At 45.7% G+C, this 14,266-nt stretch overlaps 1 protein-coding gene across 1 annotated transcript in view; it reads right to left on the reverse strand.

The window, feature by feature from the left end:
* Positions 1-2,652: 2,652 nt before the first annotated feature.
* Positions 2,653-14,266, reverse strand: part of CEP78 (centrosomal protein 78) — a 462,742-nt gene continuing 451,128 nt past the window's right edge. The window contains exon 16 of the mRNA XM_069230075.1: positions 2,653-4,738. Coding sequence (XP_069086176.1) covers positions 4,187-4,738 — 552 coding nt within the window. The 3' untranslated portion in view covers positions 2,653-4,186. The remainder of the gene's footprint in view (positions 4,739-14,266) is intronic.

Below are 14,266 nucleotides of genomic sequence, written 5' to 3' on the forward strand. Positions count from 1 at the left end.
TGTTTGTTATTGGGGGACGCATTCTGGTGACATTTGTCCCTCCTAACCATTCCCTACCACAGTGCTACCATTATAATATTAAAAACACTGGACGGAACTGCAGAGGGTTTATCTGTCATATCTTTAGATGTAACCTTGAGCACTAACTCTCCCAACTAAATAAAATGCTGGTAAATAAGGGCTGGTGTTATAATTCAACATATTTACAACCTTTCAAAATACCCTGTTGTGTCCTCTTACAGCTTTTTTATTTTTTTAGCAACCCAGTGATAACACATCCTAACACCAAACATTTTTGTGATGGCATATGAATTTGTCACAGAACCGGGGGGGCTATGGGTTGAAGAATACTCTATTTAAATACATGTTATCGCCATACCAACTTTAGGCAAAACTGATAGACCATTCATCAATGTATTCCTTTATGGTATATAGGGGCATTCTAGAAGTCTAAGATTTAAAAGGAATGCTAGTCGTTACTTACAGTATAGTACCAACCAAACTGCTACGTATGGATTATCAAAAACACTGGATCAGAAACCAGGTTATTTACTACTATGATGCCAAAGCAATGGAAAAACTGGGCTCTGAAGCAAAGACTGATCTGCCTCCTCCGACGGGCCTTCAGAAACCAGAGGTAAGCAGTACCATGTCAGCTGACAGTCCGCTGTCTCAAGGGTCTCTGCAGACACAAGAGAGTTGTGGTACTAAAGGAGGTGATTTAACTCTGCAAACTGCTGCCTTTCCAGGGAGCTGCAATTCTAGACAGACACGCAGCAAACAGGAGATTTCAGGTTCCACTGGTAGTGGTTCTCAGAAACGCACATTGACCTTCACTCTCACATTGACAGCACAGAATGCAGCTTCAGAACGAGAGCTGTAAGGAATGTGCAGGAGGTGTTGGTGAAGGATACTAAGGGCTGCTTTATGTATAAAGCACTCTTTCCCTGTTTGTGCCACAGCTCGCATTTTAAAAGGTGCGCCGGGTGCAAACAGGGACAGTGTGCTGAATTACAGACAACGGGCTGCCCCGAACCTGCGCTGCCGTCGGGCAGGCCAAGGCTGTACTTTGAAGAGGGGCAAGAGATCCATTTGCGGACAGGTGCAGGAAGTGCGCCTGCATGGGGCTGTCTCGGGGGTCCAGAGAGCTGCGTTTGGCGGCACGCTGAAAGTGTGCCTTTGCACCCATTCCAAAGTAAGTCCCTCATTTGCATGTACATGAGGAAACGCCCTCTCACGATGCTGCTGGTGCTACATGTGCACCAGCGCTGTAAGTATTACAGAAGGGGACACCCACGTGTCTACGGCCCCTTCTGAAATACCTTTGTGCCCCGCTGGTGCAGACACCTGCTACGCCTTAATGGCACAATATATAATAAGGCCCCAGGTCTTATTTTTTTAATTTATTTGAAAGGCATTGGCGGGGGTTGGTCCTTTGGGAGTTCCAAGTGACATCACAGACAACGACCTTCAATCTCTTTGTCTTTCTGAAAACATTTGCAACTTGGTGGAAAATTACTGCTGACAGCTACCCATCAACAAATCTATATATTTTGACCAAAAACATGCCTTATCAGGCCAATAACTGAATGAGACCTACACACTTATTTAAAACTAAAAGGGCACAATTTACAAAGATCACCTGCCCCACCTATGAACACACACATGAGGAGAAAAGCACATTTTGTACTGTGAATAAGTTCACGAAGGCAACTTGAACATGCACGAATTCCAATGAATATGTGAAAATTGCCTTGTGCTCACCTATTTTGCCCATCACAGCATTTGGAAGTCTGGAAGGGGCAAGCGATACGGCAGGTGTATATCATGTACATCCTTACACACAGAGAGGTGGAAAGATCTGTTTTTGGCCTGTCTCTCATACTCTTACTGGACTTCTGGACTTGAGCGACGCTCCCCCTGCGAGATCAGCAATCCAAGCAAGTGACAGAAAAAACTCACTCAACCAGTAATTTTTCATTCAAAGTAAGCAATATTAAGCAGTCCCAACTTGTACCTTTTAAAACTACATAACCAATATTTTGCAGCGTGTAACACAGATGTAAAGAAAATGGGGCAACACAAAATATGGAAGTGTCTAAAATAAATTTGATTTCTCTTTAAGTTATTGCTCTGAAAACACAGTTTTTGTAACACAGCATTACCTCATAGGGCAATTCAGGATAGACTACTATAAAATCAACAACCTAAGAGTAATTTCTTTTAACAAGAAATACTGACTAACTCTTTGCTTTTTAATTCAAAAACACATTTCTACCTCATTGTTCAACTAAATTTAGACGTTTAAAGTATAAACTTGAAAATATATGATGCTTCAGCCAGTGGTGTAACAAAACTTGAGGGGGCCCCCATGCTCCATCCCTAGTCAAGAGCACTCAGCCGGGCACCCGTCACCCATGCTCAGTGCCAGAGAGGGGGGGGGGGGGTCCCGGGAGCTTTACCCCCGCGCCTCCCCAACATAACCCGGCCATTACAGGGGCTGCAGGGGCCTTTGTAATGCTGCTGGCCTTAGTACCTACAAATTTGAGAAGAGGTTGCAGATTCATAAAATGTCCTGGGCTTTAGTTGGATTACAGGCAATCACAATACAAAATATTATTTATGTAATAGTTATGCCCACTTTAATCAATGTGCTTTATTATTTAAGTTTATTCTTTGTATTTAAATTGTTTTTCTTCTTGGGGTAAAGTAATGAGACTTGCCTTAAGTAATCTTAATATGTCAGATTATATTTAATTACTAATAAAAAATGTTTTTCCTAGTCAGGGTGAATAGGCGAACAGGTTTGTTTTTATTAAAGACTTACCACATGACTGGAAAGTACGAGCGTGGTGCAAAGGAAATTGAACCAAAATATGAGTTAAGGTTGTGCTTCAGGATGGTCACTGAACAATTTGAGCTCAAAAGTGTACATTTCTGTAGTGAAGTAAACATGCAATGAACAAATATGTCTCTGGGCAAATCAAACTAGACCCGCTTCGACCATGGACAAACACAAGTGAAGCATTAAACAAGTTGTTGGATGAGCTCTCGTAAATTGCTTTTGATGAAAAAAAAAACACAGAAGTAAAAGGTGGAAAATAATTATTTAGGTAAACCTGGAGCAAGATGTTGAATGTTACAGACTCTGCTAATAAACCTTTGTCACATGGCCTTGCGTTTTTAGGACACACTTATGTATATCTGGTAGCCACAAATAAAGGCAACACTGATACAAGACACACTATTGACTTGTTCAATGATAACTATGTTTAGACAGCCCAGAAATGCAAGGCAATTGTATGATATAGGGGAGGAACGCATGGGTGGGACCAAAGTATGGTATTCTGCAGAACAAAGTCAGTGGGAAAGTTAACTTTGAGCTGTTAAAAGACAATAAAACAAGCAATAAAAATAACATTTTTTTTTAAAATGTTTCAGTCATCGGTTACTGACAACTGTGGTTGGAACCACAGGATACGTTGTGCTCAACAACAAACACTTTTGAGCAAGGAGCCCCCACTGTGCTTCCATAACAAAGTATCAGTTCATTTGGCACAATTCACTAGCATTAAATACAAACATAATGAAGCGAAAACTTGTAGGGCAATTTCAAATATTTGCATAGTGCCTTTGCAAGAGTCTAATGGCCTAAAGTAATCACAGTTTCGAAAAACGTCTTCCACCTTATGTAAACAGTTTCAATCATAATCTAGTTTTTCCAAATTTAAAGTGTCACCATTTTTTGCCTTACCAACTTTGTAGCTAACTTGTTTTATAGTAAACTGTGAAGGTACAATGCCCCCTATTCAGCACATTTTAATCCCACAGCCAGAGACTCTAGAACTGGACTATGATAAAACAACTTAACATTGTAAATTTAGGTGGGGGGAGTTGTGGTTAGTAGTTTTTGACTACACAATACGACATGGGGAGCTTACCTCCAGATTATCGTATCATCCAATTATTGTCTTTTATCACACTGCTTTAAAAATAAAAATATATTTAAAAAACCACTGTAAATTCAGGGTGCTGACTAAATTAACAGCAAAACAAAAAATGTGTTCGTCGATTAACACTCAGATGGCTCTGCCTAGCACGTTTTTGACCTAACTAAATTTTGTGGGAACCATATTTTCTGCTTCCACGTTCAGGTGCATTCATTCGTACGAATAATGAGCAAAATCTAAAGTCTATCTCCAGAACTGCTATGCAGGCTTGCTAGTGAATGGAAATGTTCTTGTATTTCTGATTCGGAAGCTGTGCCGGTACTTTTAGAGTCGGGTTCAACTTTTGGTCTACTTCGATTTGCTTTTTGTATGACAGATTCTCCATTTGATCCTTTTGTATGGTGAGAGGAATGTTTGTGTTTGGAATCTCTTTTACTTTTTCCACTACTAGAGGAAGCAGATTTTCTACTGCCATGGCTCTTTTGGTTGGCATTGGTTAAGGAGTGATGGCTAGTAACCTGTTGCTCCATAAAGCAATCTTTCTTAGTTAGCTCAATGTCCTTGTGATTTTTCTTTGAGGAAGATGAGCTACCGTAGCTGTGGGCATCTTGATGTTTTTTTTCGGTATCAAAACTAGTGCCTGTGTCTATGTCAGGGAAATGCTGATGCTGCTGCTGTTCAGAAGCTGGGGTCACAGGCAGCACTGTAGCTGCTGGATGGGTATTGTGAGCCAATTCTTCAGACACAAAGAGGTTGGAAAAATAGTCTCCAGTACCTTTTCCGCCAGCCTAAAACAGAAGAAAAAAAAATACATTAAAAAAGCAAATGACAAAAATATGAAAACGGGGTTACGATATGGAGATTTTAGATTGAAAACAGTCACTTCAAATGCAGTTTTTTTACTTATTCTTGTTTTTATTAAGATTTTTTTCGTTACATGTAATGCGGCTCTCTAGTTGAAGGTGGCCAAGCAGCTTGTAACTCAGGGCCATAATAACTCTGCACTTAATGTTCTAAAATACCGATTGAACAGGTAAAATTATCTTGAACAAAGGAGGAGTATATTAAGTTCACAAAAGAGTGAAGTGCACCCTCGAGATTTACATATACATTTGATTAATGTTCACAAACCCCTAATAATTATACAGTATTCCAAAATATTTTTGAATGTTTAAACCTCAGCTTCTGATTGGCTGAATTTGAGCTGGTGGTTGGGATGGGAAAGTAGATCGAGAGGTTAACTCAAGCTCACGTTCAATAGCAGTAATAAATTATTGCTCCGTCAAATACTTCCTATTATGAAAAAAGAACACATAATAAAGTACTGCATACAGAAACAATACAGAATCTGTACTGTGGCTGCAATTCTCTCTCGTCCCATTCCCCTTCCACCATGCTACAATAAAACTCCACAACAATGCTGTTGGGTTGGCAAAGTGTGAAACAACCATTGTTCCTGTCGGATTTGGATTTCCAGGATGGTGTCTTGACAGATTGCCTAACTCATGGTATCTTTCTGACATGAGCAATGTCAGAACCCCCATCAAGAGGGCTGTAGGAAGTTGGCTCTGTATGTACTGTTTCAAAGTAAGAAACGGTGTGCTCAGAGTCCAAGGGTTCCCCTTAGAGGTAAGATAGAGGCAAAATTAGATCATTCTAATGCTCTATTTTGTGGTAGTGTGGTCGAGCAGCAGGCTTATCAGAGGGTAGTGTTAAGCATTTGTTGTACACACACAGGCAATACATGAGGAACACACACTCAAAGACTTACTCCAGGCCAAAAGGTGTTTATATTGAAAAATACCATTTCTTAGTTTATTTTAAGAACCACTGGTTCAAGATTTGAAGTAAACACATAAAGTGCAAGGTACTTCACATAGGTAACTTTGAATAAAAGCCATATCATGTACAGTCTTTGTAAAAATGGCAATAAGCTATTTTAAAAGTGGGCACAGTGCAAAAAGCAACAGTTCCTGTAGGAGGTAAGTAAAGGTTTGATTGTGAGGTAAGTAAGACACTTACAAGTCTCAGTTCCTGGGCATAGGCAGCCCACCGTTGGGGGTTCAAGGTAACCCCAAAGTTACCACACCAGCAGCTCAGGGCTGGTCAGGTGCAGAGGTCAAAGAGGTGCCCAAAACACATAGGCGCCTATGGAGAACAGAGGTGCTCCGGTTCCAGTCTGCCAGCAGGTAAGTACCCGCATCCTTTGGGGGCAGACCAGGGGGGATTTGTAGAGCACTGGGGGGACACAAGTAGGCACACAAAACACACCCTCAGCGGCACAGGGGCGGCCGGGTGCAGTGTGCAAAGCAGGCATCGGGGAGTCACTCTAGCGGTGCAGGGAGGCACAGGGGGGGCTTCTCAGGACAGCCACCACCTGGGCTAGGCAGAGGGTCACCTGGGGGTCACTCCTGCACTGAGGTTCCGTTCCTTCAGGTCCTGGGGGCTGCGGGTGCAGTGCTGGTTCCAGGCGTCGGGTCCCTTGTTACATGCAGTCGCGGTCAGGGGGAGCCTCTGGATTCTTTCAGCAGGCGTCGCTGTGGGAGTCCAGGGGGGTCGTCTCAGGCTACTCACGGGGTCGCAGTCATCGGGGAGTCCTCCCAGTGGTGTTTGTTCTCTGGATCTCGAGCCAGGGGTGTCGGGTGCAGAGTGGGAAGTCTCACGCTTCCGTCGGGAAACGTGAGTCTTTGAAAGTTGCTTCTTTGATGCAAAGAAGTTGCTGGTTTTGAGCAGAGCCGCTGCTCACGGGGGTTTCTTGGTCCTTTAGTCCAGGGCAGTCCTCTGAGGCTTCTGAGGTCGCTGGTCCCTGTCGGATGCTTTGCTGGTTGCAGGTTTTCGAAGCTGGAGACAGGCCGGTAGGTCTGGGGCCAAAATAGTTGTCGTCTGTCTTCTCTACAGGCTTGTAGGTCAGCAGTCCTTCTTGTTTCTTCAGGTTGCAGGAATCTGATTTCCTGGGATCTGGTGTGCCCCTAAATACTAAATTTAAGGGTGTGTATAGGTCTGGGAGGGCAGTAGCCAATGGCTACTGTCCTTGAGGGTGGCTACACCCTCTTGGCGCCTCCTCCCTGTGGGGAGGGGGGTACATCCCTAATCCTATTGGGGGAATCCTCCAAACTCAATATGGAGGATTTCTAAAGACAGGGGTCACCTCAGCTCATGACACCTTAGGGTCTGTCCTGACTGGTGGGTGACTCCTCCTTGTTTTTCTCATTATCTCCTCCAGCCTTGCCACCAAAAGTGGGGGTAGTAGCCGGAGGGGCGGGCATCTCCACTAGATGTAATGCCCTGGGGCGTTATAACAAAAGGGATGAGCCTTTGAGGCTCACCCCGCCAGGTGTTACAGTTCCTGCAGGGGGAGGTGAGAAGCACCTCCACCCAGTACAGGCTTTGTTCCTGGCCACAGAGTGACAAAGGCACTCTCCCCATGTGGCCAGCAACTTGTCTGGTGTGTGGCAGGATGACAGAAAGTGGTCAGCCTACACTAGAAGTCAGATTAGTATTCAGGGGGCATCTTCAAGGTGCCCTCTGGGTGTATGTTACAATAAATTGCACACTGGCATCAGTGTGCATTTATTGTGCTGAGAAGTTTGATACCAAACTTCCAATATTTACGTGTAGCCATTATGGAACTGTGGAGTTCGTGTTTGACAAACTCCCAGACATTATACTCTTATGGCAACCCTGCACTTACAATGTCTAAGGTTTTGCTTAGACACTGTAGGAGCATAGTGCTCATGCACATATGCCCTCACCTGTGGTATAGTGCACCCTGCCTTAGGGCTGTAGGGCCTGCTAGAGGGGTGACTTACCTATGCCACAGGCAGAGTGAGGTTGGCATGGCACTCCGAGGGCAGTGCCATTTCAACTTAGTCATTTTCTCCCTACCAGCACATACAAGCTGTGAGGCAGTGTGCATGTGCTGAGTAAGGGGTCCCCAGGTGACATAAGACATGCTGCAGCACTTAGAGACCTTCCCTGGCATCAGGGCCTTGGTACCAGGGGTACAAGTTACAAGGGACTTATCTGAGTGCCAGGGCTGTGCCAATTGTGGAGGCAAGGGTACAGTTTAGGGAAAAAACTCTGGTGCTGGGGCCTGGTTAGCAGGGTCCCAGCACACTTTCAATCAAAACTTAGCATCAGCAAAGGCAAAACGTTAGGGGGTAACCATGCCAAGGAGGCATTTCCTTACAAGGGCCACACAACAAGCAAGACCTACTGGGCTCAACCGTTGAGGCCTTTTTACTCCTGATGTCCGTGGGCCCGACCTACTATGGGCCCTGAGTAACTGCACAAGTACCCCTTCAGCACTTGACTCTCATTGGTAGCGCAGGTCGAGCATACATGGCTGCTTGGATGAGGTAAGTATGGTGGGTGAACGCAAGCTCACAACTCAAAGTATGTTGAAGAGCAGCAATACATGATTGTCCAGTCAAATACTTTCTTTTATGACAACAGTAATATTTATATACAAACAAAAAGTGAAATACAGCATACACAAGGAATACACAAAGCCCACTGAAGTCTAGGCTCTAGTGTAAGTTAGGAAAGTCCCAGAGTCCCACTTCCCTCTCACTAACAGTAGTGGTTATTCCCAATTCACTATAGGTGACATTCAGGTTAATCCCCGCTAGTAGATTAGGCTCAGGAGCCCAACTCTTCATGAAGTCAGAATAGTTTCAGTCCCTGAAGTGCTACACAGCAGAAAAAGATCCCCCAGGGCATTTCAGCTCTGTGATGAGTCTTAACTGCTCCTGCAGGAGTTGCGCTGCTGGAGCCCCTGGGAGTGTTTCTCCCACAGACTCTGTGGAGGGCTCCAGCAACAGGTGACAGTTAGTAGCATGCACAGCTCTGCAGGGGCAGCAGATGGGTTGGGAGAGAGGGTGAGAACAATCACTGGAGTTCAGATACTCAGTCGGGGCTTGGACACACACGTCACAACAGTGTCCTCTCCTCTTGATGATGTTGGAACCAGGCAAAGTTCCTTATTCTTCATGGTGGCCCCCTCTGGCATATGGAATCAACAACCTTACGCTGCACATGGGTGCTGGCCCAATCTGCAAAGCAGTAATTTTTTGTACATGGCGATCCCCTCTGATATATGGGGTCACCAGCTTTACTCTGCACATGGGCTACAGCCTGACAGGCATGGCAATCATGCAATCTTCATAGCAGCACACTCTTTCATAAGGGGTCGCCAACTTGAATATACATATAGATGACCTTATGGGTGCAGCAGCTGTCTCCCCACACCTCACTACATGGATTCACTTGCCAGGACCTCACTCCCTCAAAGCACTTTCCTTTTCCTCACAGGGCACACTGGTCTTGGCAAACAAGCAGGCGCTGGTGCTCCAGACTCTCTGGGCACGTGATCTTGGATGTTCCTGGGTGATGCCCCCACACCCAGCTGGTAGACTGGCAGCCGTTAGCCTCCAGTTCTGGCCACAGCAGAAGCTTTGCAGAGCTTGTCCTCCTCAACATACTGGATGCTTGACAATTTTGGAAGTCGTGAGTTCCGCTTCTAATAGTCCATTTAAAGACAACACTTGTGATTTAAGGTCAAAGGCTTTTTAGTTTGTGATTAGAGTCTGCTTCCTTTTCAAGTGTCCATTCTTTCAAAAAGCAGTCTGTGACAGAAGGAGCAACTCCAAATATCTGATTGATATACAAGCCATGGGAGTGACTAGAGGTTCACACTTGGATGTCAGCCACAGTGATATGTGCATCAAAAGGTTACCCCAGGGTCCTAATCCAACTCTTTATGATTTTCTTATTAGCCCCCATCGCATTCCTCAGGGTGTGCCCAGGCAGCTTTTCAGTGACCTCTCCCTGAATCAAAGATCACCCTCTGAAGTGGCTGGCTCGCCTTCCTCCAGTGTGTGTTCCACCTACCTCTCAGGAATGCAGCATTACACAAATCTGTCTGGAGTGGGGGATTCTCCTGTCTCCCCATGCTCCTCCAGTCAGCCCTGGATCTCACAAAATGGAACCCAAAGTCTACTGTGTATTGTACCATTCATAGGCACCCATGCACACAGCACTATATACAAACTTGATGTAGGCCCGGGGTGAGTTAAGCAGATAAAAGTGGAACCTTACACGGGTAAGCCAGTAGGTCTCACTCCAATGACACAAGTAAGTTCTGCTCACTTCCACTGATCATACACATTGTATGCTGCCAGCACCACGCTGGTACTACTTAAATCCTGGAAAAAGCAGTAGTATTTTCGATAGTATGAGGGTAGTGCTTTGGGCACTCCTTCCGGTCCAACAAGACAGGCTTGGCTATCTATGTAGTGTACTAAATGTAGAGGTACACTATGCAGATAGTACAGGTGTAAAAATGACAATCCCAAAAACTCTCTTTTGTCGCAGTGTAGGCGAGCAGGTATGCTTATCACAGGATAGTGTTAAGCATTTGTTGAAAACACAGAATCAATAAATGAGACACTCGAGAAGGAACTCAAGAACAATTGTTTAGAGAAATAATTACTTTGTTTATCTTATGTTTCAACACCAGAATACTTTCAAGAGACTAAGTACTGCCGCAGTTTTATGAAGATTTGCAAGTAAGTAACATTTTTATTCAAATATGCTTTTACATGGTAAAGGTTTAAATGTACTTTTATTGCACAGGGGTCCTTGCTAACAGTTCTCAGGGGCCCCTTTTAGGTAGTAGGATGTTAGGGGTATAAAGTCACACAAAAGATTATCATTTCAGTGTTACCTGCCCCGGGGCATCCGGGTACCGTGGTGCTAGTCAAGTCTGTTTTCCTGCGCCCCTTACACTTGGAGACAAGGGGGGCCACTTAGAAAGAAAGTGCAAGGGAGGAGTTGGGGACAAGTACGGGAGCTCCCAAAGGGGGACTCGTCGGTGGGGTCCTGGGAGCAGGAGTACACTGTTGGATGTCATGGACCTGGGCCGGTGAGCTCAGATGCTGTGGACCTTTGTCGTCAGTGCTCCTGCGTCAAGGCACTCACAGATCTGTGGGGGACCTGCAGAAAGAGGAACAAAAACAGGACAGCTGGACAGCCCTGGAAGATGCCCTCTGTGGTGCTGACATTTCTGGGCAGCAAGTCTTTGGACATGCTGTTGGAGTCTGGATTGGGCTTCAACAAGCCTTCATTGTTGCAAGGGGTTCAGTACCGCAGGTATTGGTGCAGCTTGGCTCTGGTTGGCCCTGGTATCTTCTGTCTTGGAGGGGAGATGGGACTGGTCTCTTGGAGCATGGTGACCTCCTCCTGGACATCTGCTGTGTCAATGAACCCCAGTGGTCAGCAGTACAATGGACTGGATGCTGCGGTTGGTGCCTGCAGGAAGCAGGGAAGTGGCTCCTCCACTCCAAAGGAGATGCGGATGGGCTGGCAAACCGCTGGAGAACCTCAAAGGTTTTTGTAGTCCCCACAGCGGCAGGACAAGTTGCGTTGTCATGATTGTCGGTACAGGAGCAGGTAGGGTTTTGTGCCAAAAGTCCGCCAGTCGTCTACAGTTCTCGTTCCTTTGGCTCTTCTTCTTTAGGTCAGATGAATCTGTTCTTTTGGTGTCTGGGGTCCGCCTAAATACTCAATTTCAGTCATTTAGGGGAGTGTAGAGTAGTAGCCAATGGGCTACTTACCCTTGGAGTGATTATACCCCCTCTATGACCACTTCCTGTGGGCATAATCCTTGTCCCAGAAGGCCTAGATCCACCAAAAACAAGATGGTGAAACCCTTTGAATGTCTAGTTCAGGTAGCCAACCATAGGAGTGAGGCTAGCGCAAAGTCGGTACACGCCTACTGACTAATTTTCCCACCTGTCCTCTAGCCAAGTGGGCCTCAGGGCAGGTGGTGGCAACACCCAGGACTGAGGAAGTCGGGGTCGCATACCATAGGCGGCAGGGTCTTTGAAGTCCCTGGCCTTGGTATGCAGATTTACAAGCCATCCTGTTGGAGTAGTTGATAACACCTTCTTCTGGAGCAGGCTTTGTTTCAGGTCTCTGAGAGCATAGACTCATCTCCAGTGGGTCAGAAACCTGTCAGTGGTGGCAGGCTGGTTGAGACCAGTCAGCCAACACACTAAGATACTAGTTGGGTTCAGGGGACACCTGTAAGGTGCCATCTGGGTGTATGTCATAATAAATCCGAGGCTGGCATCAGCTTGGATTTATTAAGACGAGGTGTTAGATACCAAACACCATAGTTTTCAGAGAAGCCGTTATGGAGCTGGGAAATAAGTAATGAGAAGTTCCCAGTACATACCTTAAGATGGCTTCACCTCTCACTTGGAATGGGGTGACTGACTTCCATATACTTAGATGCTGTGATTGGGGCATGGTACACAATGGTTGTGCCATGTTGTGTTTTCACCTGACCTGCACCAAGACATCTGAGTGCAACTTGTTGCAGCCCTTAAGGTCCTTCTCCACTACCAATGCCTTAGTACTAGGGGTACCTCTTACTAGGGACTTATGAGGGTAGAGCAGTGTGTGGCAATTGTCCACATTGTTACCAGTTTTTAGGGATAGAGCACTGGTGACCTGTTCAGCAGGGACCCAGTGCATCTCAGTCAAAAAACTCAGTACCAGTGAGCAAAAAGTAGGGGTGACCATGTCCAAAAGGGGCACTTTCCTACAAGGCCTTTGATGCACTTGAAACATGTTCACCCATAACAACAAAAATCAGCACCCGGGATCTAGTCATCATTGCAGTTGGGGTTCTCAGGGCAGGGGTGCATATCTGTCACCATTTGAGGGACTTTTCCATCCCAACATAATCTCACAAAGAGCTACGTGTGCACCAGGTGTTCTCTGTAAAAGCTCAGTGCTCTTTTGAGGTGAAAACGATGACGTCTGTCCTCATTAGAGGGGTGAGGTGGAGCACAGAACGCTAGCAGGGTGATGGTTTGAATGATGTGAAATGGTGTGTCAGCTTTCAGCAACAAGGATTCCCGTATCTGAATAACCAGTGTGTCTGGGAAGAAAGTAGTGTACAGAGCACTGACGCAGAGTCTGAAGCTCACTCACTCACTCCATGCCCCAATGTTATAGTGACAAGGAACACCATCTTGAGAGTAAGAAGCTGCAATGGGCAGCTATGAAGCAGCTCAAAGAGTGCACATCAAATATGTGAAGACCAAGTTAAGGTGCTGCAGGCCTTTTAAAAAACACATTACAACTGGTGATTTAAATTGTGAAGGGTGGTCCAGAAACAGTAAGAAGGCAGAAAGAGATGAAAGGTACGCTTTAACTGTACCTAAAGCTGACTTGAGCCGGGCAAAAGTCAAACCAAACAGAAAGTAAGATAATTTGGTCTGCAGGGGATCTATCTAGTGTGTGCTGTACCAAACCACAAGCTTGTCTTGATGACGAGCTTATACAGTTTTTGACGAGGGATGCCTGATTGTCAAGAGGACAGTAACAATCTCTGGTGGAAGGTCAGATGTGTTCTGCTGTCACTGCTCGATCTCCAAGCATGAAGATGGAGATTGCTAATGCAGGAGGTGCAGAAACCTGTCTAGTTGCTGTGATATGTGGTCCTCCTGGAGAAGCAGCCTAATTGAAGGGCAGATGCTCATGCGCTATGAATACTATACTCTCCATGCCCAATTCGGGGCCACTAAGGTGACTCGGGCCTGGTCCGTCCTGATCTTCAGAACTCAGGGTAGAAGAGCAATCAGTGGGAAGGCATACATGAGTCCCAAGTTCCTAACAAGAGATGCCTCAGAAACTCCAACACTAGAACTGCTGACATTGAGCATTCTCAACAGTGGAGAATAGATGAAGCCAAGTTTCTCCCTATTCAGGGAAGAAACCTTGCATCGCCTCTGGAAGTAACTGCCACTCATGATTTTTTAGGCATTGATGGCTGCAATTGTCCACACTTTGCATTCAAAGATCCTCCCAGGTGATTCACCACAAGGAAAATCGCTTAATGGTTCTGCCATTTCCAGAGTTATAGCACCTCCTGGAACAGGGCCTAGGAATTCACTTGGTTCTGCTTGTTGCAATACCACATGGCTCTGGTGTTGTCTGAAAGCATCTGTACCAGTTTGTTCCCCGATGGATGTAAGGAAGTCTTTCAGGGCCAACCTGATGGCCTTCAGCTCCAGAAGGTTGATATTAAGCCGGACCTCCGCAGAGCCAACAGACTTCAGATCCCCGTCTTTTCCAGGTGGCCTCCCCATCCCAGGAGTGATGCATTTTTCATCACTGTCCGCTCTGGGTGGGGTAGGCCCAATTGCATTCCTAACAGAGGCTGCAGTCTGCCGAACTGCATTCTTGCAACCACCACTGCATATCTTTTGCAGTCTCTTCGAAAATCTGACCCACTGAGACGT

The sequence above is a fragment of the Pleurodeles waltl genome, chromosome 1_1 (assembly GCF_031143425.1).
Source record: "Pleurodeles waltl isolate 20211129_DDA chromosome 1_1, aPleWal1.hap1.20221129, whole genome shotgun sequence".
Taxonomy (NCBI): Eukaryota; Metazoa; Chordata; class Amphibia; order Caudata; family Salamandridae; genus Pleurodeles; species Pleurodeles waltl.